The sequence below is a fragment of the Gastrolobium bilobum genome, unplaced genomic scaffold, assembly GCF_033153095.1.
Source record: "Gastrolobium bilobum isolate Gb01-03AN ecotype WA unplaced genomic scaffold, APGP_CSIRO_Gbil_v1 utg10243, whole genome shotgun sequence".
Lineage (NCBI taxonomy): Eukaryota > Viridiplantae > Streptophyta > Magnoliopsida > Fabales > Fabaceae > Gastrolobium > Gastrolobium bilobum.
This window is the reverse complement of record NW_026900118.1, coordinates 51,867-75,404: the sequence shown is the minus strand read 5'-3', so window position 1 is coordinate 75,404 and position 23,538 is coordinate 51,867. Positions and strand designations below refer to the sequence as shown.

The following is a 23,538-nucleotide window of genomic DNA, read 5'->3' as shown; positions in this document are numbered from 1 at the left end:
GCTTTTGACATCCTTGCACATATCTTTTCGCATGAAAGAAGTTGACAATCGTAAAAAAGTACGCTGAATACCTGCATGATCGCCCAACATTGCGCAATGAGCTTATTTCAACAGAATGGTACGAAAAAGAGAGTGTGAGCTCAACAAGCATCTATCCCCATGAAAAATAATACCATCATGTCGACTTAACTGATGATCAGCAAGTGTACCTTGCTCAATTGAAGCATGTATATGTAGCAACTCTGGATCTACTTTGTTTTTCTCTTTTATTTTCTCCCAAATATCCAAGGAAGGTTCTAAATGCAAGGCAAATATAACATCCTTTTCCTCCTCTGGAAACTGTCTGGACAAAGCATCCGCTACAATATTTCACACACCAGATTTATGTTCAATGGTAAAATTATACCCCATCAACTTATAGAGGTAATTTTTTTGTTCTGCCATCTGCACTGTCTGACGCAAAAATTCTCTCAAACTCTGATGGTCTGTCTTGATGATAAAGTGGGAACCTAAGAGATAATGACTCCATCGTTTTATGGCTTCCGTGATAGTGTACAATTCATGAACATAGGTAGAGGAGGATGCCATCCTTGGACCTAACTTCTTACTGAAATAAGAGATGGGTTTTCCATCTTGTAATAACACAGCTCGAGCTCCCAAATTTGAAGCATCAGACTCCACTATAAAGGGAGAAGAAAAATCAGGTAGTTGTAATACTAGTGTGGATGACATATTTTTAAAGTTGCAAATGCAGATGCAGCCTCTGAAGTCCACACAATCTTCTCATGTTTTAATAACTCAGTAAGTGGATGTGCTATCGATGCATAACCTTGGACAAACCGTCTGAAGTATCCAGTTAAGCTAAGAAAAGCTCGAAGCTGCTTAATGGATTGGGGGTTGGCCAGTTCATCATTGCGAAAATCTTCTTGGGATCAGCCTTAACCCCACTGCCAGTTACCACATGTCCCAAGTAAAAAATTTCTTACACACCAAACTCATATTTGCTAAGTTTAACATAGAAAGAATTCTTTAGCAGACACTGTAATGCCCTATCGAGATAAACCACATGCTCTTCCAATGAGGAACTATAGATCAACTCATCATAAAAAAACACCACAATGCATGTCCTTAAGTATGGTAAAAAAATTTATTCATGGCAGCTTGAAACGTTACAGGAGCATTTGTAAGGCCAACGGGCATCACCCCAAACTCGTAATGACCTTCATGTGTTCTAAAGTTCGTCTGATGTATGTCCTCAGGTTTCATCCTTATTTGATGATATCCCGAGCGCAAATCGAGCTTGCTAAACACCTTTGCATTGAATAACTCATCCAATTGTTCCTCTATGGTAGGTATCAAAAATGCATCTTTAGTAGTCACAGAGTTTAAGGTCCGATAATCGATACATATTTTCCATATGTTTTCTTGCTTTTTAACTAGCAAAACTGGAGATGAGAAAGCACTATGGCTTTGCTGGATCCACCCATTTGCTAATAAGTCTGAGACTTGTCTCTCAATTTCTGTTTTTTGATGGTGGGGATACCTATAAGGTTTAACCTTCACCGGCTGTGATACATCTGTCAAGTGGATAACATGAACCATCTCTCGAAAAGATGGTAATGACCGTGGTTCGGGGTGTAAATAGGCTAGGCTAGGCTAGGCTTTGGCTTAAATAGCCTTGGCCTGCATAAAAATCATTTGGTCTGGCCTAGCCTGTTAGCCTGTGTAGGCCCCAAATTACAAGTCCGGCCTAACCTATATTTAAAAAATAAAAGTCTTGGCCTAGGCCTGTTAGCCTGTTTAAGCCTATTAAACATTCAACATTTAAAAGAATAACTAAAATAATAATACTTTATTATTCAAAATTATAAAAAATAATAATTTTATTTATTTATTTTAAATAAATAATATGATATAGGTCGGCTTGTAGGCGTATAGGCCCAACATGTACAAAAAAACCTATGACCTATTTTCTAAATAGGTTTTTAAAAAAGTCTAGGCCTGTTCTATTTTACTATTTGTAATAAGCCAAACCTGGCCTAATATAGGCTAGGCCGTAGGCTCCTGTAGGCTGACCTAACCCATTTACATCCCTAACCGTGGTATATCAAATACCAATTGACATCTAGCAATGTATTCCACAAAGTCTCAGGCACCTTATTTTTCAATAGTTGCAGTTTACAGTTTACCTGGATCTTCTTTTCTTGCACTAGTAAAGAATGGCATGTTGTATTTGCCAACTCCTTGTATTGTCCATGGCTCTGAGGTTGCACCCCTTTCAAAGTAACCCATGTATTTTTCCATGAAAATTCCATAGAGAGCTTTGTATAATTGTGAGTAATCCTCCCCAAAGTAATCAACCATTGCATACCAAGTACTATGTTGAGATCACACAAATCCACCAAATACAAATCCATTTCAAAATCGTAGCCCTGGATCCATAGTTGTACCTGACAACAATTCTTCTCACATAACAAAAATTTGCCATTGCCCGTAAGCACACGCATTTTAGTTGCACTCACCATTGGTAATTCAAGTTCCTCAGCTAACTCTCTACGGATGAAACTGTGGGAGCTCCCTGAATCGATCAATACTGGTATTTTCTTATCATGCACAATCGCTATTAATGTCAAAGAACGAGCGTCAACCTTCCCATTTAGGGAATGCATAGCAGCATCTATACGTGGTGTAAGGTTCTCCTCCTTTCTCAACATAATCTCCTCATCTTGTTCTTCTTTAGACTCCCCCTCCTCCCCTACCATTATAAGCATTTTTGTCTTACAACGGTGTTTCGAAGTCCACTTCCCATCGCATGTATAACATAACCCCAACTCTCTTTTCTTTAGTAGCTCTTCAGATGACAAATTCTTCACTGGCAAGGTGTGTGAAGTTGATACCACAGATGGCTTCTTTGTTGATTTTCCATGATGATTATCATAGGCTATCGCTAGCTATATATAGCTTGATGTAGTGAAGATGGCCACGAAGTTGTATCGCACCTTGAAGGTCTGGTTGTAAACCAACAATGAAAAATGTCATTAACAGGTTGTCGCTGACATTGAAACCTGATTAATCAACCTTTGAAACTCAGCCATATAATATGCTAAAGAACTGATTTGCATTAACTTAGCTAGTAACCCTCGAACATCTTTGTAATTGGACGGAGCAAAATGCACGCGAACGGCTCAAACAAATTCTTTCCAAGATTGAACTGTGCCACTATTGAAGACCCATTGAAACCAATCTGCTGCCACACCCTTTATTCTTAACCTCGCAAGCTCCACCTTCAACTGTGCTGGAACCTGTTGAATCTTGAAAAATAGTTCTGTCTTAAAGATCCAAGAATTGGGTTCTTTTCCATCAAACTTTGGTATCTCTGGTTTCACAAACCGTAACACATGTCGAGGATCCTCCGCATTCCAAGTTTGGGGATGAACGAGGTGGGCCATCACTAGGAGTACTTTTCGAAGACGTTCGGGAAACATAAGGTAAAATTTCGCGAACACTACTCTGTAATTCAAGAAACCTAGCCTCCATGGATATCAACAATTGCTCAATTTGCTGACTATTCTGGTTATTCTGCTCACGATATTGCAGAAATTCCTCTGCAAGCTCCTGAAGCTTCATGTTGCCAATGGAGTCAGCAATCTAGAATCCACCGCATTAAAGCACCAATTGATACACAAAATATCTTTGTGTAGAGTAACAAACTAACTGTTTGTATTATTACTTCAATGAAGATACTAACTGTTTGTATTATCACTGTAATGAATATATTCTGATGCACACTTGCTGCTATATATATCCCAACACTTACACAAGCCACATAAGCTAGCCAACTTTACAGAGCTTGTTACAATTACACGAGGCCCTCTTATTCTAATGAATCTAACCTTTGGCCCAAGCTACTAGATGTAGTCCTTGGCTCAAGTTGGATATCCTTTTATCCTAGCCGTTCGTTTCTCTGCAATCACTGCCCTTTCATCAGTATCACTTAAAAAATACAATTTAAAATAAAAAAAATTATCCATATGTTTAACTCCCTTCTTAAACTGAAGATCAATTCACTCGATGTCACTTGAATTTCAATTCAATGTTAATGGTATTTGACTTGAATGTTATGGATATCATTGGAACTAGCTAATTAACGCTCTTCACCAACGCATCTTTATTCAATATTCAGTACCTGCAGTATTTTTTTTTTTTAATAATGCTTTTTTAAATATTGATTGTGACTTATTGGACATATCTGAAACAATATGATTAAAATGAGTTTTAAGTAAAAGATATAGATTTAATTATTATCATATAAAAAAAAATGAAGTACTTTAAATGAACAAAGTAAATTAATAATGTTAGAAAGATTACTTTAAAAATTTGCCAACACAAATAATGATTAGTAACATGATCCAAAATAATTATGGAAAAGTAATCTACCCCCTGTGGCCTTTCGTTTTGCAATTTTGGATTCTAACAAAAGCAATTAACCAATATTCTCTGTCCAATCCACATTCCACAATATGCTCGAAAGTCGGAACTTTTGGCTAGCTGCTGAATGTTGAACTTGTAAAAAAGTGGTAACGTCATGTCATTATAACCATCACCGCGACAAATGTGCATGTTGAATCGTTGATGTTATGCATGGAATGGAACAATGGATGATGAACCCGACACCAACCTTATTTCCCCAAATATCAGAGATTCTCCTCTTTCAGAAGCAACACGTCACATCACAGATTCTCACTCTTTTATCATCAATAACATCACAGCACTGTGCCAAGGAGGAGCTTTTTCTCCACTACTTGTGAAAGAAGAAGATACCTCATCATCGTTATCATCATGTCTCAGCCTAAGCTTGATCGAAAGGCAAGTATCAGAGACCGAGTAGAGGTTACCCTCTCCGCTCATCCTAACGAACTCGTTTCTCTCCTCTCCAGGTTGCAAAGTCTTGTATTACATTTTTTTGTTGTTGGGGGTAATTAAAATTTCGTGGTTTATTTTGGGTGGATGGTGAAGAGATGAGAATAATACAAATTTAATGTGCGTGTCTTTGTTTGTTTGTTTGCGTGTGTGTATTTTTTTTAAAAGAAAAAATCTTTTAGAGGAGAATAAGTACTAACTTATTGATTATGGCTTTCACATTATGGATATTTGATTGTTGATCTTGTGTTTGAACTTTGAAGGTATGTGGCTCAGGGGAAAGGGCTTTTGCAACCCCATAATTTGATTGATGAGCTGGAAAGTGTCATCGGCGAGGATCAATCAGCTGAAGATCTCAAACCCTTTGGTGAAATCATCAAATCCGCACAGGTTAATTAACCATGGACCTATTATAACGTAGGATCATATTAGATAATTTTGTTGAGGCTTAGCATTCTTGAATTTCCAATACTAAAGCCTTATTTTAGTCACTCCATATGTTATTCGACAATTACAAGTTTAACTCAATTTTACTTTGAAGGCCAATTGTTTTTTAATGCTCAAACAAAAAGGTTTGAAAAATTAAACGCATCATCTGCAAAGCAGTATTTAGATATTGATAACTATTTTGTAAAACAGTTTTTTGTTTTTAAAAATAAAAAAATAAAAAAACTTGTTTGGTAATGGGTGTTCTGAAAAAATGCTTCTCAAAACAATGACTCTTTTTAAGTTTTAAAAACCAGAAAACCAAAACATTCTTTTGATGTTCTCCAGCGCTGTTTTCTGTTTTTTGCATTTAGGCGGTGGCAAAATCGTAAATACCAGAATTCATTGATGACAATTTCGTAAAATTAAGACCAAAACAATTACTTTATGATGAAATTTTTGTAATTCTAAAAGTTAATTACAACTTCTTTATAACTTTAATTTAACTATACTTAAACAAGTTTTTTTATTTTTTTACTCTCAAAATCAATTTTTAAAATTCATATTTAAAATAATTTTGGAAAAAAAAAAACTAAAATACTTTCAAACACACCCATTATCTCTTATGAACTTTATAGTATTCAGATCGAGTTAAATCTAATCGTAATTGAAAGTGTGGCCTGCAAGTGGATCGTCTACCAAACAATGGTAAGGAAACCCAGCACTCGAGTCTAGACATAGCAAAATAAATAGCTTTTTAGTTCTTGACAAAAAATACGGTCTCTATTTTAGTTCTTTACAAAAAAATTACTATCGAGGTTCCTAAGAAATTTAAAGTAGACTCATTTAATTAAAATCGTAGTCCTTTACAAATTCAAAAAAGACCTACATTAGTCCCTCAAAAAGATCAAAATAGGTCTATTTTGAATTTCTTAAGGATCTCGAGATTAATTTTTTTTGTAAAGGGACTAAAGTGAAAATCGTATTTTTTGTTGAGGACCTAAAAGATATTTACTCGTTAAATAATCATTTTACTTTAAGGAATTGTAACATTCAATTATTATTTTTTTGGTACTCAACTTTCAATTATTTTAAAGAAAATGTTATATTTACAAAATTTTTATTTACAAACTATATTATATCTGACCGATAATACACTCTTGAATAAAGTATTATCTGTAACATCCCGGGCGCTGACGAGGGCGGGGAGTGATCGCCGGTGCGAAAGGGCATGGACATGGAGCGGCTCCTGGCAGGCTTCTAGGGACGGAGGTACATGAATGAATCGAATCAACACCCGAAAAAGAGGGATTCCAGAGACTGTGCTGGTATGGGACGGTACAGTTGAGAATGACTTATAAGAATTAATTGGTACTACCTATACTAACAAGATGCATCTACTTTTCGGTAGCCCGGAACGGAAGAACTCCATAGTTAAGCGTGCTTGACTTGGAGCAATTCTGGAATGGGTGACCTCCTGGGAAGTTTTCCCGGGAAGTGTGCGAGTGAGGACAAAGCATGCTGAAAAGTCTTGTGTTAGTGTGTAGGGACAGTCGTTGATCCTTGCAAGTTGTCAGGCGTTACAAGTGGTATCAGAGCAGGGCCTCTCTTCCAGTTCGGTGTGGTTCGAGGACGAACCAAGCAGAAGCTGGTGGGCATGTAACATCCCGGGTGCTAACGAGGGCGGGGAGTGATCGCCGGTGCGAAATGACATGGACAAGGAGCGGCTCCTGGCAGGCTTCTAGGGACGGGGTACATGAATGAATCGAATCAACACCCGAAAGAGAGGGATTCCAGAGACTGTGCTGGTATGAGACGGTACAGTTGGGAATGACTTATAAGAATTAATTGGTACTACCTATACTAACAAGATGCATATACTTTTCGGTAGCCCGGAACGGAAGAACTCCATAGTTAAGCGTGCTTGACTTGGAGCAATTCTGGGATGGGTGCTCGTGTTAGTGTGTGGGGACAGTCGTTGATCCTTGCAAGTTGCTTACATTATCGGTCACGTATATTATGTTGGAAATCGACAATCACACAGAATCGAGAAAACAGAAAAAGAGATAAGAGTAGAGAGATTGACAAGATGATTTACCCTGGTTCACCCAATATAGGCTACGTCCAGCTTGTCTGTACTATATTCACCTCACCGCCACTCGTTACAAGTCTCTCGGTTTACAAGGCAAATATAAATAGGATTACAAGAAACCCTAACAGCAGCTATTCATGGGCCCAAGCCCAAACTGCTAAGAAAATTACAATAGAAACAGGGACCTAAACATTACCTAGCCTCTACGGGCCTGGGGGCGCTACCCCCGGACCCCCGCCCGCTCACCTGGAAGCGGGACCCCAGTTGCCTTTCTGCTGACCCCGACAATTAGGGCTAATATCATCATGTGAAGTATGAGCCATACCCAACATATTATAATTTATAAGTCTGTACATTTTTTTTTTAATATAATTCTACCCTATTTTAAATACTTATAACAAGTAAAGTGGAAGTGCTTTCAAGTAATTGAGGATTCTCAGCCGTGATGATTTTGTAAAGTCACATCTCATACTCGATTCATGATTAAATTCCTTGGAATTTTGTCCTAGTTTTAACTTTTTAAGTCTATCAATGAAATTCTTACCCAAAAAAAAGTCTATCAGTGAAATTGCTGACCAGCATTCAAATTGATAGGAAAACTTTATCTTTTCATACTATAGGAAAACGTCATGCGTGTCATAGTTTTTTGTACCGAAGGTTGTGCTGTTTACTGTAAGATTTGAAAGTTGCGTATTCGAGCAGGTCACTTCACATCCTAAGATTTAAATTATAAATAACCAATTCAATTTAAAAATTTAAGTTATTAGTTGAGTTTTATTAATGCTTTATATATTTTAACACGTTTTTTCACATTTTAATTCAAAAGTTTAAGTTGTTAGGTGAGGTTTATTAATGGTTTTATATATTTCAACACGTTCCATTGGGCTTGAAGGGTAGACAATGCACAGACCCACCTACCTATACGAAGAAAGAAATTTCACTACAAAAAAAATAGGGGCAGTAAGATTCGAACCCAGTATACAAAACTTTAATATCATGTAAAGAACTAATTCAACCCAAAAGGATAAGACTTATTAATGATTTTATATATATCAAGATAAATATTGCACTAAGATGTGTATCATTATTTTTGTGACAGGAAGGCATAGTTTTGCCTCCTTTTGTGGCAATAGCAGTTCGTCCAAGACCTGGTGTTTGGGAATATGTCCGTGTTAACGTCTTTGAACTCAGTGTGGAGCAATTAAGCGTTTCTGAATATCTCCGCTTCAAAGAAGAACTTGAAGATGGAACGTAAGAAATCTATGGCTTAGCTTTTGCCTTATGCAATAAACTCTCTGACCTTGTACTGTATCTCCATGGCTGTTGCAATAACTGTTTTTTGTATTATTTTACACAATAGGAGTAATGACCAGTTTGTATTGGAGCTTGATTTTGAGCCATTCAATGCCTCGTTTCCTCGCCCAACCCGTTCATCATCCATTGGCAATGGTGTTCAGTTTCTCAATCGCCACCTTTCTTCAATTATGTTTCGTAACAAAGATTCTTTGGAGCCATTGCTTGATTTCCTCCGAGCTCACAAATATAAAGGCCATGTAAGTTTGATGTACCATGCACTTTTTACTTGTAATGAAGTGATTGTGCTAGATGATGAAAGTTATAGTTTCAAAGAATGAAACTTGACCCTGCATTTAGAAATGTCCTCTGTTGTTGAGTGCTGAATGTTATATTTCTATTTTGTGTGCGCATGTGTGTATGTAAATTTTGGTTTGATGAAAGAAGGTGATTTCCCTCCCCTCATGATTATGGTGCAGGGACTGATGTTAAATGATCGTATACAAAGCATTTCCAAACTTCAGTCTGCTTTGGCTAGGGCTGAGGAGTATCTTTTCAGGCTTGCACCTGATACACTATATTCTGAGTTTGAATATGTGTAAGGTTATCTTTGATAATCAGTTCATATGTCTTCACCTTGCAGACTCATTGATGATGTGAGAATTTTTGTTGAATATTTTAGTTAGATGTTTCATTTTTTGACTCTTGGCCAAGTGTAGGTTACAAGGAATGGGTTTTGAGAGAGGTTGGGGTGATACAGCTGAACGGGTATTGGAGATGATGCATCTGCTCTTGGACCTTCTTCAGGCTCCTGACCCTTCTACATTAGAGACTTTTCTTGGCAGAGTGCCAATGGTGTTTAATGTTGTTATATTATCTCCTCATGGCTACTTTGGGCAAGCCAATGTCCTGGGTTTGCCTGACACTGGTGGGCAGGTATTCTTTTTTATATCATATATGCCATAAGATCATTTAAGCTGGACATGAGAATTTTGTTCATTGCCCCACTTTAAAGTTCTCATTTCTCTTGGCCATTTCTGATCTTATGTCTCTTGCATTGGTGTGAGTTAATATTATGTATGAGCACCATCCTACATGAAAGGCTTTTATCTGCAGGTTGTTTATATACTGGATCAAGTGCGTGCCCTTGAGAATGAGATGCTCCTTCGGATTAAGAAACAAGGACTCGATTTCACTCCTAGAATTCTAATTGTAAGTGTAACTTCTTTGATCATTTCTTCAATTTTGACTCGTTTGTTCTGTAGTTGATTACTTTTCCAGTTCAAATCAAATTTAATTTCTTTTCTTTTCTGAAGGTTACCAGGTTAATTCCTGATGCAAAGGGGACAACATGCAACCAGCGGCTAGAAAGAGTCAGTGGTACTGAACACACTCATATTTTGCGAGTTCCTTTTAGATCAGAGAAAGGAATTCTCCGGGAATGGATCTCAAGGTTTGATGTTTGGCCTTATCTGGAGACATATGCACAGGTAAATGTCAGTCTATAGGGTTGAACTACTGCCCTCATTGTGTACTATTATTAAGGAATATTGATTTCTTAGTTTAGTTTAAACATGGGAAAGATTTTTAACAATGACATAATTTATACCGCATGTGCTAGCCTTTTCATGTTAATATTGATATTTATGTGTACCACAGGATGTTGCCAGTGAAATTGTTGCTGAGTTACAGGGTTATCCTGATTTCATCATTGGAAACTACAGTGACGGGAATCTCGTTGCGACTTTATTAGCTTATAAAATGGGTGTTATACAGGTTCTGTTCTTTCTTCTTTTTCCTCTTTGCCATAAAAATGTGAAGCTCATGTTATCTTATGCTGAGCATGCAACTTACTAGATTTGATGTTCATATTTGTAGTGCACAATTGCGCATGCACTGGAGAAAACAAAATATCCAGATTCAGATATATATTGGAAGAAGTTTGAGGATAAATATCATTTTTCATGTCAGTTCACTGCTGACCTAATAGCCATGAATAGTGCTGATTTTATCATCACCAGTACATACCAAGAGATTGCAGGAACGTAAGTTTCCTATTCGTGATATACAGTGCACTTCATGGTTTTCAATAATTCACTTGTGATTCTGGCTTATACCTTTTCTCCTTTATTTTACTCAATAATGTTATCCATTATATAATTTCATCCTTTCGTTTCTTTTGCAAGATCTTGTCTATTTTATTTTGGAGATAAAATTACCATGCAAGTGGTTGCATGTTGTTTAACAAACATATGCACCCATAGCGCACATTTGCATGGTTATCTTAAACAGGATTGACTCCTATTTGTATAATTCCCCATACTCGTTTGGCATTACATCTGCAAGCATCATATGACTCTCCTGAGAAATTTATTCCTTTGTTTGGTGTAACATAATTAGTTGTCTCAAGACTCCTAGATTATGTAGGTGACTTTGACTATTGCTCATGGAATTCGACCCAGCTATTTACTGAAGATACCTATTCCTTTCTATAGCACTGGACATATCTCTGAGAGGAATATGAACTAGTCACCATTTTCCCCTAGAGTCCTCTTTAATCTTCTTACTTACCGATCCCTTGCGCTTGCTTGCATTTCCCCATTTTTCTTTCTAATAATTTTGTTTATATTTTGGTTTTCGGTTATCCTAATGCTAGTTACATGATTACATCATTTTCTTGCATAATCTATCTTTCAGGAGGAATACTGTTGGCCAGTATGAGAGCCACGCTGCTTTTACTCTTCCTGGGCTCTATAGGGTTGTCCATGGCATTGATGTTTTTGATCCTAAGTTCAATATTGTCTCCCCTGGAGCAGATATGTGCATATATTTCCCCTACTCTGAGAAGCAGAAAAGACTTACAGCTCTGCATGGTTCAATTGAGAAGTTGCTGTATGATCCTGAGCAGACTGATGAATACATGTGAGTCTATTTCAAATGGACAAATTTTGAATTTGTGTTGTTTACTTTGAGAAGATCCATAGCTTCAGAAGTAATAGGTCCTATAATCAATTTGAGGATTCTAGGCTACTATCATTTGTCTAGAGGATCAATATTAATTTAGGTTGGTTTAGTTGTCTGTGAGTGTGATCTATCACGCAAGAAATTGGTTAAGTATGACCCATTAGCTATTATCTTTCATCACTTTTCTTTCTTTCATGGGACCATTCTCTGCTGTAAAATATAACCAGCTGTAGACAGTTGGTTGTCTTGTCTAGAATCCCACCCCTACCTCCATATGCTTATATCTCATAAGGGATAAAATATCTAAGCATTTGGAAGAAACCTTATGAAACACCTCACTGTTTCAAATGTGAATATGTGGCTATGACAAGGTAAATCGCAGATAGCATTTAGTTGATGACTTGATCTTTGTTACTATGGTGGCAGTGGGACACTGAAAGACCAATCAAAGCCCATAATTTTCTCCATGGCAAGGCTAGACCGAGTAAAAAACATAAGTGGGTTGGTAGAAAGCTATGGTAAGAATAGCAAATTGAGGGAACTGGTCAACCTAGTTGTGGTAGCTGGTTATATTGATGTAAGTAAGTCCAAGGACAGAGAAGAAATTGCAGAAATTGAGAAGATGCATGATCTCATGAAAACGTATAGTTTAAATGGTGATTTTCGATGGATTGCTGCCCAAACAAATAGAGCACGTAATGGTGAGCTATATCGCTACATAGCTGACACAAAAGGTGCTTTCGTTCAGGTAGCTACTTTCTCTTTACTATTTGTATTGACCCCTCAGACATCATTTGTAACTGTTAACTCTCTTAGTGCAGCCTGCCTTCTATGAAGCTTTTGGGCTTACAGTTGTGGAGGCCATGACTTGTGGCCTACCCACATTTGCTACTTGCCATGGTGGTCCCGCTGAGATTATCGAGCATGGTAAATCAGGATTCCATATCGATCCTTATCACCCTGATCAAGCTTCTGAGCTTTTGGTTGAGTTCTTCCAACGATGTAAGGAGGATCCAAGCTATTGGAATAAAATATCTGATAGTGGTCTTCAAAGAATTTATGAAAGGTATATGATTTGGATAGATTATTGTTGAAATATATAAAACCATTAATATAGCTTCACTCAAAACCTTACTTAAGTTTTTGGGTTGAATTGGATTTTTACATGGTATCAGAGCCTCGGTGTATCGGGTTTGATCCTCACCGCCCCCCATTTTCTTTCAAGTGAAATTTCTTTCTTAGCGCAGGTAGGTGGGTCTGTGCATTGTCCACCCTTCAAGCCCAATGAGCTCTCGTGTGAGAGGACGTGTTGAAATATATAAAACCATTAATATAACCTCACTCAATAGCTTAAACTTTTGGATTGATTTAGTTCTTTACAATTATTCTACCTACCTTTTTCTCTGCTTATTTTTGCCTACCACTCTCCAACACTATTAGATCAGAATCTCAAGTAGGCAGAAAATGAGATAAGTAGAATAACTTATCCCATATGATTTTGGTAAAAGTTGGTAGATGATTTTTTAGTGACACTTATGCTTAGCAAACAATATTCAGGTACACATGGAAGATCTATTCTGAAAGGCTTATGACCTTGGCGGGTGTTTATAGTTTCTGGAAGTATGTCTCCAAATTAGAAAGGCGTGAAACTCGAAGATATCTTGAGATGTTCTATATCCTTAAATTCCGTGACTTGGTGAGTGGTATAACATTTATTCACTCGTTAGTTTCAGGAAATGATTGGGATGCTATCATGCAGCGTTATGACTTTATCATCTTTATGTTCTATAGTAATATCATGAGAAACAAAAGAAAGCTGTTACTTACATTGATTTGAATTTTGTGCTCAACTACTTCTTTGCAGGCAAAGTCTGCTCCGCTAGCAAAGGATGATGCAAATTAAATAACTGACTGGTGTCTCCGCAGTCAGGCCGTGTGTGACTACTTGCTAAGACAGTAATATTGTCTTACAATGTAGACAAATTTCTGCTTCCCAACATAACTGGGTTGTGTCTCACAATATTGTCTTATAATATAGATGAAATTCTGTTTCCTAGTTATCCCACGGCCACGTCGACTTATAATGATGGACCCCGTCGTAAAATCTTGTTCTGCTAGAATAAAAGTTTCAGGGTAGCTAGTGTATGTTAAATTTGATTATGTCCGAAATGCTGGATACTGGTTTTTGGATGTCTTGTGTATTGCTTCGCTTAGCTTAGCAGTTAGTAATCTTCTTTTCATGGAAAGTACACCTGTGAGGATTTTTGGTCTCAGATTGTTCTGCTAGTTGTTTTAGATAATCAAGATGAAAAGTTTCTAGCATTTGGACTAGCTTGAACAGTTGATGTCCTAGTTTTTTGCACGTTGCGTGACTCTTGAAGTTACCTTCCTTATCCTCAACTACCCCTTCCCCCTTGTCATTTCTTTAAAAAACAAAACCAAAAAGAAAAGGAGCCCCCAACGAACTTCTAGTCTGTGGAGTTTGGATTGTAGGGGCACAGACCCGTTGGTTCGTTCAACGATTGTGAATGTAAGATGAAGTTTGTTTGAGGAGAAATTTTTTTGTTTTGGAAATTATGATTCTTGGGATTATGTGGGGAAATGAATTTTTTAGGAATGTTGTAAAAAAAGCTGTTTCGTATGCCAAAATATTCTCAAAAATGTTGGCTCAAATTTTTCAATTATATGTTTGGTTGATTGTGAATAACTTTTGGGAACGTGGGTTGATTATATAAAACTAACATTTGATGAATTTTTGCAAAACATTTCTGATATGCCACAAAAAGATCAGGAGATCAAACCAATTTTTTTTGAATTTGACCGTTCTCAAATCATAGCAACCTGAAATTGTTCTCAATCATGAAATCATCTTCAGCAACCAGTCGTTCTTAATTGATCATCTAGTCATTGTCTTCAGCATCCGGTTTGCAAGAGCAACCCCAAAATTCACAAACGGCTGTCGATTCAATGTCAGAACTAGATAATCGTGACGTTTGGGTTATCGAAGCGAAGCAACGTGAAGCAGATGAGAATCCAATAAAAGAGTCGTGAAAGGTAAGAGGAACCCACGCTTCTGTGAAGCAAAATATTATGGCTAGGGATGAAAATATAAGCAGGATTATTTATGTCCTACAAGTTATTTAAAAAAATTTCACTAGGTGGGAACTCAAGAATATCACCCACCCGATGATATTATTTAATGAAATTTTTATTCATAATTTTAATTCCAAAGAATCTCATTTTTACAGAAATTTTTTAAAAATTCTTGTATCAAACTTGGGTAACTTGAGGTCTGTTTGTTTGTTTTGTGTTTTGATTTTGTTGTTCTTAAAACTGTTTTGCAAAATAGTTATGAAAATAAATATTTTTTGTATTTTTTTTTTGTTTTAAAAATTTAAGATAAAATGCAAAATAAAAACAACTCATACACATTCTCTCAATTTGATTCTAAAATAAAAAAGTTAATAATTTTTGTAAACTTTTTTTAACAAAGCAGGACTTATCAAATTAATTTTTTGTTCTGAAAAAAAAAAAAAAAAATTAGAAACAATATTCAAATAGGACCTAGGATTTCGAATGTAAGTTTTTTGAAAATCTAAAATTTATAATACCAAACGGCCTTAATTATGGTTTTCTTGTAAGCTGATGAAAGCTCAAATGCTCAACCAAGCTAGTTACTAAAGTTATCCGTAGGTCTATTAAAAAAATAAAAGTTATCCGTAGGACCGTAGGTCACTCATGTAGACAGGACTGGACGAATGTCTTTTGGTCCCATCCGGGGAAGCGTTCTGTTACAGTTTCGGTTAAGTTCTCTAGTCAAAAAAGAGAGTTGCATTCCTACTTCTGACACCCCTGACACTTGTAACTGATCGTTAACCTAAAGCAGTTCTTTCGGTTCTGCTTCACCCGTGACACGTCTCCTAAAATCGTCTTTTTCCATCGCCCTCACTTTCAACGGTCAAAAACTCGTTTTCCACCACTTTGCTTCAGAGTTCAGATACATCTAGGTGCTGGAATTTTTTTTGGTGCTCTTTTTTTTTTGGTACAACCTTTCTTTTGTTTTTAACCCTACCCCAGCGAGTCAGCTGAATTAAAAAAATGTAGATAAAGTGAAACAATAATAATACACATAACTAAAGTAACACCTCATATTTCGGAGACTTAATAATTTCTACTTTACTTCCATATCATCTTTAATTAATTGGTGTAACAAAGGGTTATTTTCCAAGTTTCTAGGAAAAGATCTTCTGTTAAAACTTTCTTTAATTCAATCATGTTCGTCTTTATCTACATTTTTCCACCCATTGACACTTCACTTTGGATAAGTTTTTAGGTGCTCTTTCTCTTTTCTTTTTAACCCCATCTCAGCCGGGCTAAAAATGCATATAAAGTGAAACAACAATAATACACATCATTAAAGTAACCCCTCATAAAATAGTATAGAATAAGATATTTATTTCATAGTAGTTAATAATTTCCCCTTTACTTCTATATCGTCGATTTTAATTGGCTGGCGTAATAAAGGTTATTTCCAAGTTCCTAGGAAAAGACCATGTTAAAGGTGTTTTTAATTCAACCATGTCCCTACTATCCCAAGCTTTCTTAAATCTAACATTTTGCCTCGCCGATACGATGAAAAGTAAAAGTAACATGCATTATCAAACAAATTTACCGTCATAATTTGGTTTTAAGTTCTTGACAAGTTGAACACCATCACATATACCACTTCCCAAATTACACATACATAATAAGGTTAACATATATAAGTGTGCGCTTAGCGGTGGCCAAATAAGTGTGCAACACTTCTAAGAAATAAAACTACCCAAACTAGTTGGAGATGTTGCCCCTAAAGTTGACCAAATGAGTGTGCAAGATAAGCTAGTGTTCCAACAAGGGGTGCGTTAATATATGTAGCTGGCTCTGATTGCTCATAATCTGACCGTTCATCTGGGAACCTATCATGCAGGTCCGGTCCACCAACAACGGCACCCACTAGAATGTTGGGGTTGGGAGATTGCGAATTCATCACACCGAAGCCTGCTGAGCATTGGATCTTTCCAGGGTGCACAGAAACGGACGGAAGAGATGAGCCTCTGTGGTGTATCCTTCGTGGGTACCTTGGACCATACCCCACCATGTAGGACATCTTCAAAGGGTTGTCTCCTAGCAAGTAATCCACCTGAAAATTATAGAAAAAAAATAATACTCGAGTTCAATTAACAAGAAAGAAATGCACATTTCAATTTTTTGTACTATACTAAATAAATATTGTTATGTTTTTTAATACCTGTTTCTTGGCTATTGTACGGAGCCTCTTTGGGGTTAATGTGGTTCCACCACAGTTCACAACCATATGGGATGAGGTTAAGTATTTGGCATATGTTAACAGTAAGAAGGAGGTGGACGTGACATACTGCATGTTGCTATCGCTCATCTTAAACAGAAGCCCACCTTCGGAGATTTTCAAACGCCCAAAAAAAAAAAAAAAAAAAACTGTTAAGTAACCGTTACAAATTGGACCACACAGTTGAGACAGTGAGAGGGAGGATAAGAATAAGAAAGAAGTAAAAGGGTCCTTCCTTACCTGGGGTATATTGGGCAGAAGAGTCCCCGGGAATTAGAGAACAGACAAAGCTATCCGAATGACCCTTGTAGTCATGGAGAGATTGTACCTTTTGAACAAGAAATTCCTAAAATGAAGAGCACTAAAACGTAAGATCACAACCATTTTTTGCTACTAGTTTTGCAACAGACAACAGAAGACATGTGATTGAGTTTGGATTTTGGACCTTCGAAAGTAGTATCCTTGCTCCAACGTGCTTGTTATCCCACCCAAAAGTGTTGTCAAACTCTGCAGCACCAAGGATCTGGCCGTTAACTTGAATGTAGTTTAGGTACATTGGATTCTTGGTAGCCTTGTGCAGCCAAGCAGCACCCCACAACAACTCATCCTAGCATATTATCAAGACATTTTAAGGAAAGAATTTGAGTATGCTTATTCCCACAAACTGAACAACATCAATTGGGGATATAGAACAAGTGAAACTTTACCTGATAACCAGAGTAAGAACAATAGAAAGGGCACACAATGGGCTTCAAGGCATTGCTGTAGGATCCCCTGTATTTATCAGCAAACTGGAAGACCTACACCCACAAACAAACACAATCTAAGATTTTGTACAAAATGGAAATATTTAGTTGGGAGAAATTTGCTCCATTAAAAATGCAATTTTTTATTTTTTTTTTATTTTTTGAAGAGTTGAATCAAAGCCTTACCCTGATAGCCCTCGCGACTAGAGTTTTGGAGTATAAGGGGTCACTTCTTCTGAAAACCAGAGAAGCAGCTGCAAGAGCTGCAGCAGTTTCAGCAGCAACTTCTGAACCAGGTGTGTTTGCATCTATCTTAAAGACACTTCTTGGTGTGTCCATGTCCTCAGGTCTCTCCCAACAGGCATGGTCCTTCTTAGCATCTCCCACCTGCAAACCCAAACCAGATTCAATGTCAGCTCCCATGTTTTCTCCCTAATCATTCATACATACATACAGACACAAGACTTTAGCAAGAGAAAACCAACCTGAACATAAATGGTGTTTGGATGTGCAGTAGCTTTGAGAAGATAATCAGTAGCCCAACGAATGGCCTCTCTGGCATTCTGCAACTCACCTTTCATTAACCCACCAAACTCAATAACGCTCCATGAAAGCATAGTGGTGGTAAAGGCCATAGGAAAACCAAACTTGATATTGTCCCCAGCATCATAGTACCCTCCAACCAAATCAACCTGCATTGCATATTCACACCGAAATAAGCAACTAAAAAAACACAAACAACATGGTAATGAGCGAGGTGAATGCTATATACATGCATAGCTGAGCCATCAGAGAGACCAGAGTCCCTTCTCCAAGACATTCTCTGATTAGAAGGAAGCTTCCCTGACCTCTGGCCTTCAAAGAAAATAATAGATTTGGTGAGAGCATCTCTGTAGTTATGAGTGGCAAATCGAGGGTGGCGAGGGTGCAAGGGGTGATTGTAATGGACTGGGAAGGCATCACAATGAAGCAGAATAGTAGAGAGAAAAAGAGATAGAAGGGTATTGAAGGAAAGAAAGAGAGTCATTTTCAATTTCAACTGAAACCTGCAAGCCCCAGTGTGTTCTCTTTTGTTCTTCAAACACAGGTATTTATAAAGCAAAAGTTACCTCTGTAACGTCCTGCTTCGTTACAATAAAACAATAATTAGGTCCACATCCTATACAACAGGTTTCTCTGCCTTTCATGCTTTCCATTTCTTCAATAACTAGAAAGACATCTTTAGAACACACAGGTCTAAGGACGAGGGTATGTATTCGATCTTTTATATTATTATTTTTTATAGCGATTTAAAATTTTTAATCCTGATTCGCCTAACTCCAAATTTTGGAAAAGAAGTTATGTAGTTCACCGTGAAAAAAAAAAAAATACAATTGTGTATCAATAAATCATGCAATAATGAATTGCCATTGGTTGTATAACTTGTATCAATTGCCTTAATCGATAACAATTTTGGTTGTATTCCTATGATCCTATCGTTACTTGTGCCTATCTCCCGCCTTGTTTGACATGATTTTGAAAATTATAATTAAAAAATAAACCCCTTATAGAATGGCCATCATTATTCTAGTTTTGTTAAAAAAAAATTATTATAATTTAATCTCTTAATTATATAAAGTATTATCAAATTATTTTTTTATTAGATGGTGAAAAATAAATATCACAAAATCTTAATTTGATGATAATTTACATAATCGAAGAACTAAATTAATGTGAAAATAATAAAAGACCACAACGATAATACTTTACATTATTATTATTATTTAAAAACTAAATTGCTAACATTTTTTTTAAATGACCAAAGTGATGACTGAAAGGAAAAACCTGAAAAGCTAATATACTGATAATTCAAGCAACTCACCAATAAGGCGGGTGTAGTTAGTTAAAGATTAAGTTTATGAAAAAATGTTTCTCATTTTATAGCACACAATTTTGTATTATATTAGATGAAACGATATTATTTTTGTGCATGATTGATGTATTTTATATTCTTTCTCCTCCATAAAATTAGGAAGACAGAGAAAGTAAAGAAAAAAGAATATAAAAAATATTAATTTAAAATATCCTAAAATTATATTATTTAAAATAACAAATATTAAGCCATTAGGATTGATACAGTAACGAAAGAGATTTGAATAATTCATATTAGGTTATATGTTCAATTTTTATCATTGTATAAAAAGAAATGACAAATATTTTCCCTAATTTATATCGTGAGTTCGAATTATGCAGATAATGTAAGGACTTTTGATCCTGGTGAAATAAGAGTCTAACTTACACATATACAGGGGGTCCCAATTGATAAAGTTATCTCTCCTTACCGGAGTAACATTAAACCCCAATTTTTTAGGTGTGTCTTGTTTGCATAATAGAGTCGAAGTGAGAGCTTCAAGCTCGCCGGAAATTGCTGAGAGAAGCTGTTGCCCATAACTTAAAGCAGAGAGTATCTATGAGACCCCAACCGTAATCAGTGAAAAATAATAAATGTGGTCGATTCAAAAGTAAAAAACCTCATCATTCTTTATCTTTCTTTCTAATATCCTCCATCCAAAACTTGTCCTTAATTATCAATGATGAAGGACCATACATAGTCATCAGTCATGGAACTTCTATGGATAAGCAAAAGCAACTTTAGCATTGAGTTCGGATACGGGATACCACTTACATACCAACCTAACCCTACATGTCCATCCATTCGGATAGACTCAACATGGCATAATTGGGGTGCTATTAATTTACATTATGCATTTCAACCGCAATTCTCGTTCTTTTGTTGTTTTCAATGCTTTTCAATAAAATCAAACTGTCGCGGTTGAATGGACTAGAGTACAAGTTGAAGTGAATTATGGTAAATCAGATTTCGCAATTGTTGGTTCGTTGCTTGTTTTTTATTTATGAAAGGTACAGGTCCTTGTTTGCTGTGCCTCCTCTCTCTTTTTTATGAGTAAATTGTCAATTTCCACAAAAATAGTAACTTTTTTCTAAACAATTCTTTTATATTCGAAGATAAATAGTTTATGAACTATACTATAAATTTCTTATGTGCAGATGTAGGCAGTGTACTTGTATATTCATGAGTGATTGATATTTTATTTTGTAGTAGTTTTTGTAGCAAATGATATCTCATATCAGACATTCAAAGCATTTAATGAGGAAAAAAAATCTTCTAAACATTGTTATAACTAAAATTCTGCGTACAACATAATATAATATAATATTATTAAAAAAATTGTGCTGCAAAAAGATTGTATTATCTGCATGTGGAGAAGAATAACTTTCCACCATGATTCTCTTATAAATGATTGGAGTGCTTTGTATCTCATATGCCATACAGCATTATTTGGTTGGGACCAATATATATTTTCCTTAAATTACTGTTTTATTACAGAAAGGGGCTTGAGAAGGGAAGGATTGTTTATCTATTCTTTTTCCCTATTGCTCAACTGATAATATAACAAGTCACGCTGCACTTTGGCAGTAGATGAACCAACAGTTCATAGATATACACGGGATACGACATGACACTCCGACACGTTAATTCTAAAAAATGTTAAATTTCAACATATTAGGACACATTTTGATATTATATAATATTTTTAATTTATGCAATGTAAATTACATTTAATATATAATATTTTTAATTTATGCAATGTAAATTACATTTAATATTCAATAATTTAATAAAAAATAAAGTTAAACTTATAATACCCATCAATTTTGCAAAGAAACATAAGATATCCCAAATGTTTATATTAAACTCAATAAAATAGTAATCGTAATCCAACGAATCTAATAGTTGAAACGCAAAATGTAACGCAACGTAACATTTGAACCTTTTTCGAGTCTTTGCAATGAGTATTGGAGTGTCGAGAAGTGTCGGGTATCGGTGAGTGTCAGACACGACACGTTAAAGATTTTGAAATGTCAGTGCTTAATAAGATACAAAGATGAAGGGGAGTTACAAGAGAAAATGATTTTTTTTTTACAATGATGGCACTAAGGTAAAAACCTATGACATCCAAACTACTTATATGATTATATCCGTAATCACAATATCAATCCTAATGACTCAAAAAATAGTTCTTAGGAAATGAACTCTATGAAACTCAATCAGAAGAGGAAGAAACAAAGAGAGTAGTATTAAAATAGAGAGAAAATGTCATTATTTGATAGGAGGTTTATACAGAACTTGTAATTTTTTATTTTAATGTTTAACTGAATGCAATTCATACCGTAATAATAACTTTATTAATATTGCTAACTAGTCAAAAACCTTGAAATAAAAAATTGTCATTACTTAATCAATTCAAATGTGTTTGGATTCTTTGAAATGAGGAACGTATAATTTATAAAATAAATGGAAAATTTTAATATTTATTTAAAAATCAAGAGTTTATGATATAATTATTTTTTTAATTTTTCTGATCATCGATTATAATGCCTCATTTTATTCTTTAAAAAGTACATTCCTTATTTTAGAGGATTCAATATCTGTTCAGATAAGGTAATCAATTCAAACAAACAAAAAAGAGGAAAAAAAATGGAAGTTTTATGAAGTTGTAAAAGCAAGAAAATTAGCTGGGAAAAATGAACTTTTTATCATTTTGCTCTCTCTCTCTCTATATCTTTTTGTTGTTAACTTCAACAAGAAATATCAAATATGTAACCCTTCCCTTGTAGTCAGAAAGCTATTGCACGGATTTGACATAATGGCGCAATGCCATGTGCTCCTGTTGTCCTCCCACATGCAACTGTATGCATTTCATGCCCATTTTCTTCGCATCCCTCTGCAGCAAAAAGATGATAGACAAATGTAAATCGTAATTGAACTGGCCTCAATGAAAAGGCTGACACCACGTTTCTCATTGGCGTGGGAACCGGAAAAATAGAACCTTCAATTGTCCAATTTCATGACCTGTATTTGGATGATTAGATCTGAACTTTTTTATATTGACTGTTTAGCCTCTAATTTCTCCCATTTATTATATGGCTTAGTTTCATTCGATTTATAACTTTCTTTAGAAATATCCCATGCACATGGGCTTCCTAAGTAAGCTTTGATACACCATAAACCATGTTAATTGAGATTAATAATCTTTCCTTTTTCAGAATTAGATTATGCCGTGCTTGTTTTAGCATATATCATTGCCAGCATACACCGAAGACAAACCCAACTTTCATTCTAGCATACTTGAAATAAACTTGTTCCCATATGTGCCATTGCCTAAAATGTTTCTAGAAAAATAACAAGGTTGTTAACTTTGTTCCATAACTCAAGCTTGTTAGCTCCGCAGGTGATTTTTCCATAACTCAAGGCAACATTCACATACAAAGAAAAGGGTTATAATTAATTATCTATGAAAGTAAGCAAGTGTTTAGGTCCCACAAATTAATGATATCTTAAAAATATTTGGCCATTGCGAAGCTAGAATCTTTAGCCCGTTCCATTCCCAAACTTATGATGAAGGTTTAAGAGAGACAATAAACTTAAGACCTAATTAGAATTTAATTTGGGGAAGGATATACTATGGGAATGCGGTTAACAGTTAAAAGAAATTCATTCTCATTAAATCTAAATTGCTACAACAGAGATAAAGATATACTGTAGAGCTGCAATAGTTATAATGTTTCCTATTTATTTATTTTTCGTAAATTGTATTTCCAAGAATGAATATTGAATATCTGCTTTAAATATCTTAACATGTTATCTTTGTCACGAGGGTGAACAGTAGCCAAAAAGTTGGGATGAAAAA

The 23,538-nt window shown here is 35.7% G+C and overlaps 2 protein-coding genes across 3 annotated transcripts; one reads left to right on the top strand and one right to left on the bottom strand.

The window, feature by feature from the left end:
* The first annotated feature begins 4,839 nt into the window (after positions 1-4,839).
* On the top strand, positions 4,840-13,943 carry LOC133295394 (sucrose synthase 2-like). Of its 2 annotated transcripts, none has more exons than XM_061494222.1 (15): positions 4,840-4,937; positions 5,184-5,310; positions 8,538-8,689; positions 8,799-8,991; positions 9,211-9,329; positions 9,451-9,667; positions 9,848-9,943; positions 10,048-10,221; positions 10,391-10,507; positions 10,610-10,776; positions 11,429-11,653; positions 12,122-12,443; positions 12,517-12,761; positions 13,253-13,391; positions 13,560-13,943. In XM_061494222.1, the coding sequence occupies exons 1-15, from the start codon at positions 4,840-4,842 to the stop codon at positions 13,596-13,598; spliced, it is 2,430 nt and encodes an 809-aa protein (XP_061350206.1). In that variant the 3' UTR covers positions 13,599-13,943. The 2 variants fall into 2 exon arrangements, with proteins under 2 accessions (XP_061350206.1, XP_061350207.1); XM_061494223.1 differs by having other exon boundaries at positions 4,840-4,950; positions 5,197-5,310.
* Positions 13,944-16,541: 2,598 nt separating this feature from the next.
* Positions 16,542-18,812, bottom strand: LOC133295395 (endoglucanase 17-like). The gene is made up of 8 exons (XM_061494224.1): positions 18,558-18,812; positions 18,271-18,477; positions 17,972-18,172; positions 17,747-17,839; positions 17,485-17,646; positions 17,280-17,385; positions 16,983-17,146; positions 16,542-16,874 (listed from the first exon to the last, which is right to left on the bottom strand). Exons 1-8 carry the CDS (start codon positions 18,810-18,812, stop codon positions 16,542-16,544), a joined length of 1,521 nt encoding a protein of 506 aa, XP_061350208.1.
* Between the last annotated feature and the right edge of the window lie 4,726 nt (positions 18,813-23,538).

Bases quoted from the DNA above. Each gene is read 5' to 3' on its own strand.
- LOC133295395 (XM_061494224.1), bottom strand. From the start codon at position 18,812: ATGACTCTCTTTCTTTCCTTCAATACCCTTCTATCTCTTTTTCTCTCT. The intron at 18,478-18,557 runs GTATATAGCATT...TATGCAATGCAG, and splicing joins CTGATGGCTCAGCTATGCAT to GTTGATTTGGTTGGAGGGTA. The intron at 17,840-17,971 runs GTAAGGCTTTGA...TTGTGGGTGTAG, and splicing joins TAGTCGCGAGGGCTATCAGG to GTCTTCCAGTTTGCTGATAA.
- LOC133295394 (XM_061494222.1), top strand. From the start codon at position 4,840: ATGTCTCAGCCTAAGCTTGATCGAAAGGCAAGTATCAGAGACCGAGTA. The intron at 8,690-8,798 runs GTAAGAAATCTA...TTTACACAATAG, and splicing joins GAAGAACTTGAAGATGGAAC to GAGTAATGACCAGTTTGTAT. The intron at 8,992-9,210 runs GTAAGTTTGATG...ATTATGGTGCAG, and splicing joins CTCACAAATATAAAGGCCAT to GGACTGATGTTAAATGATCG.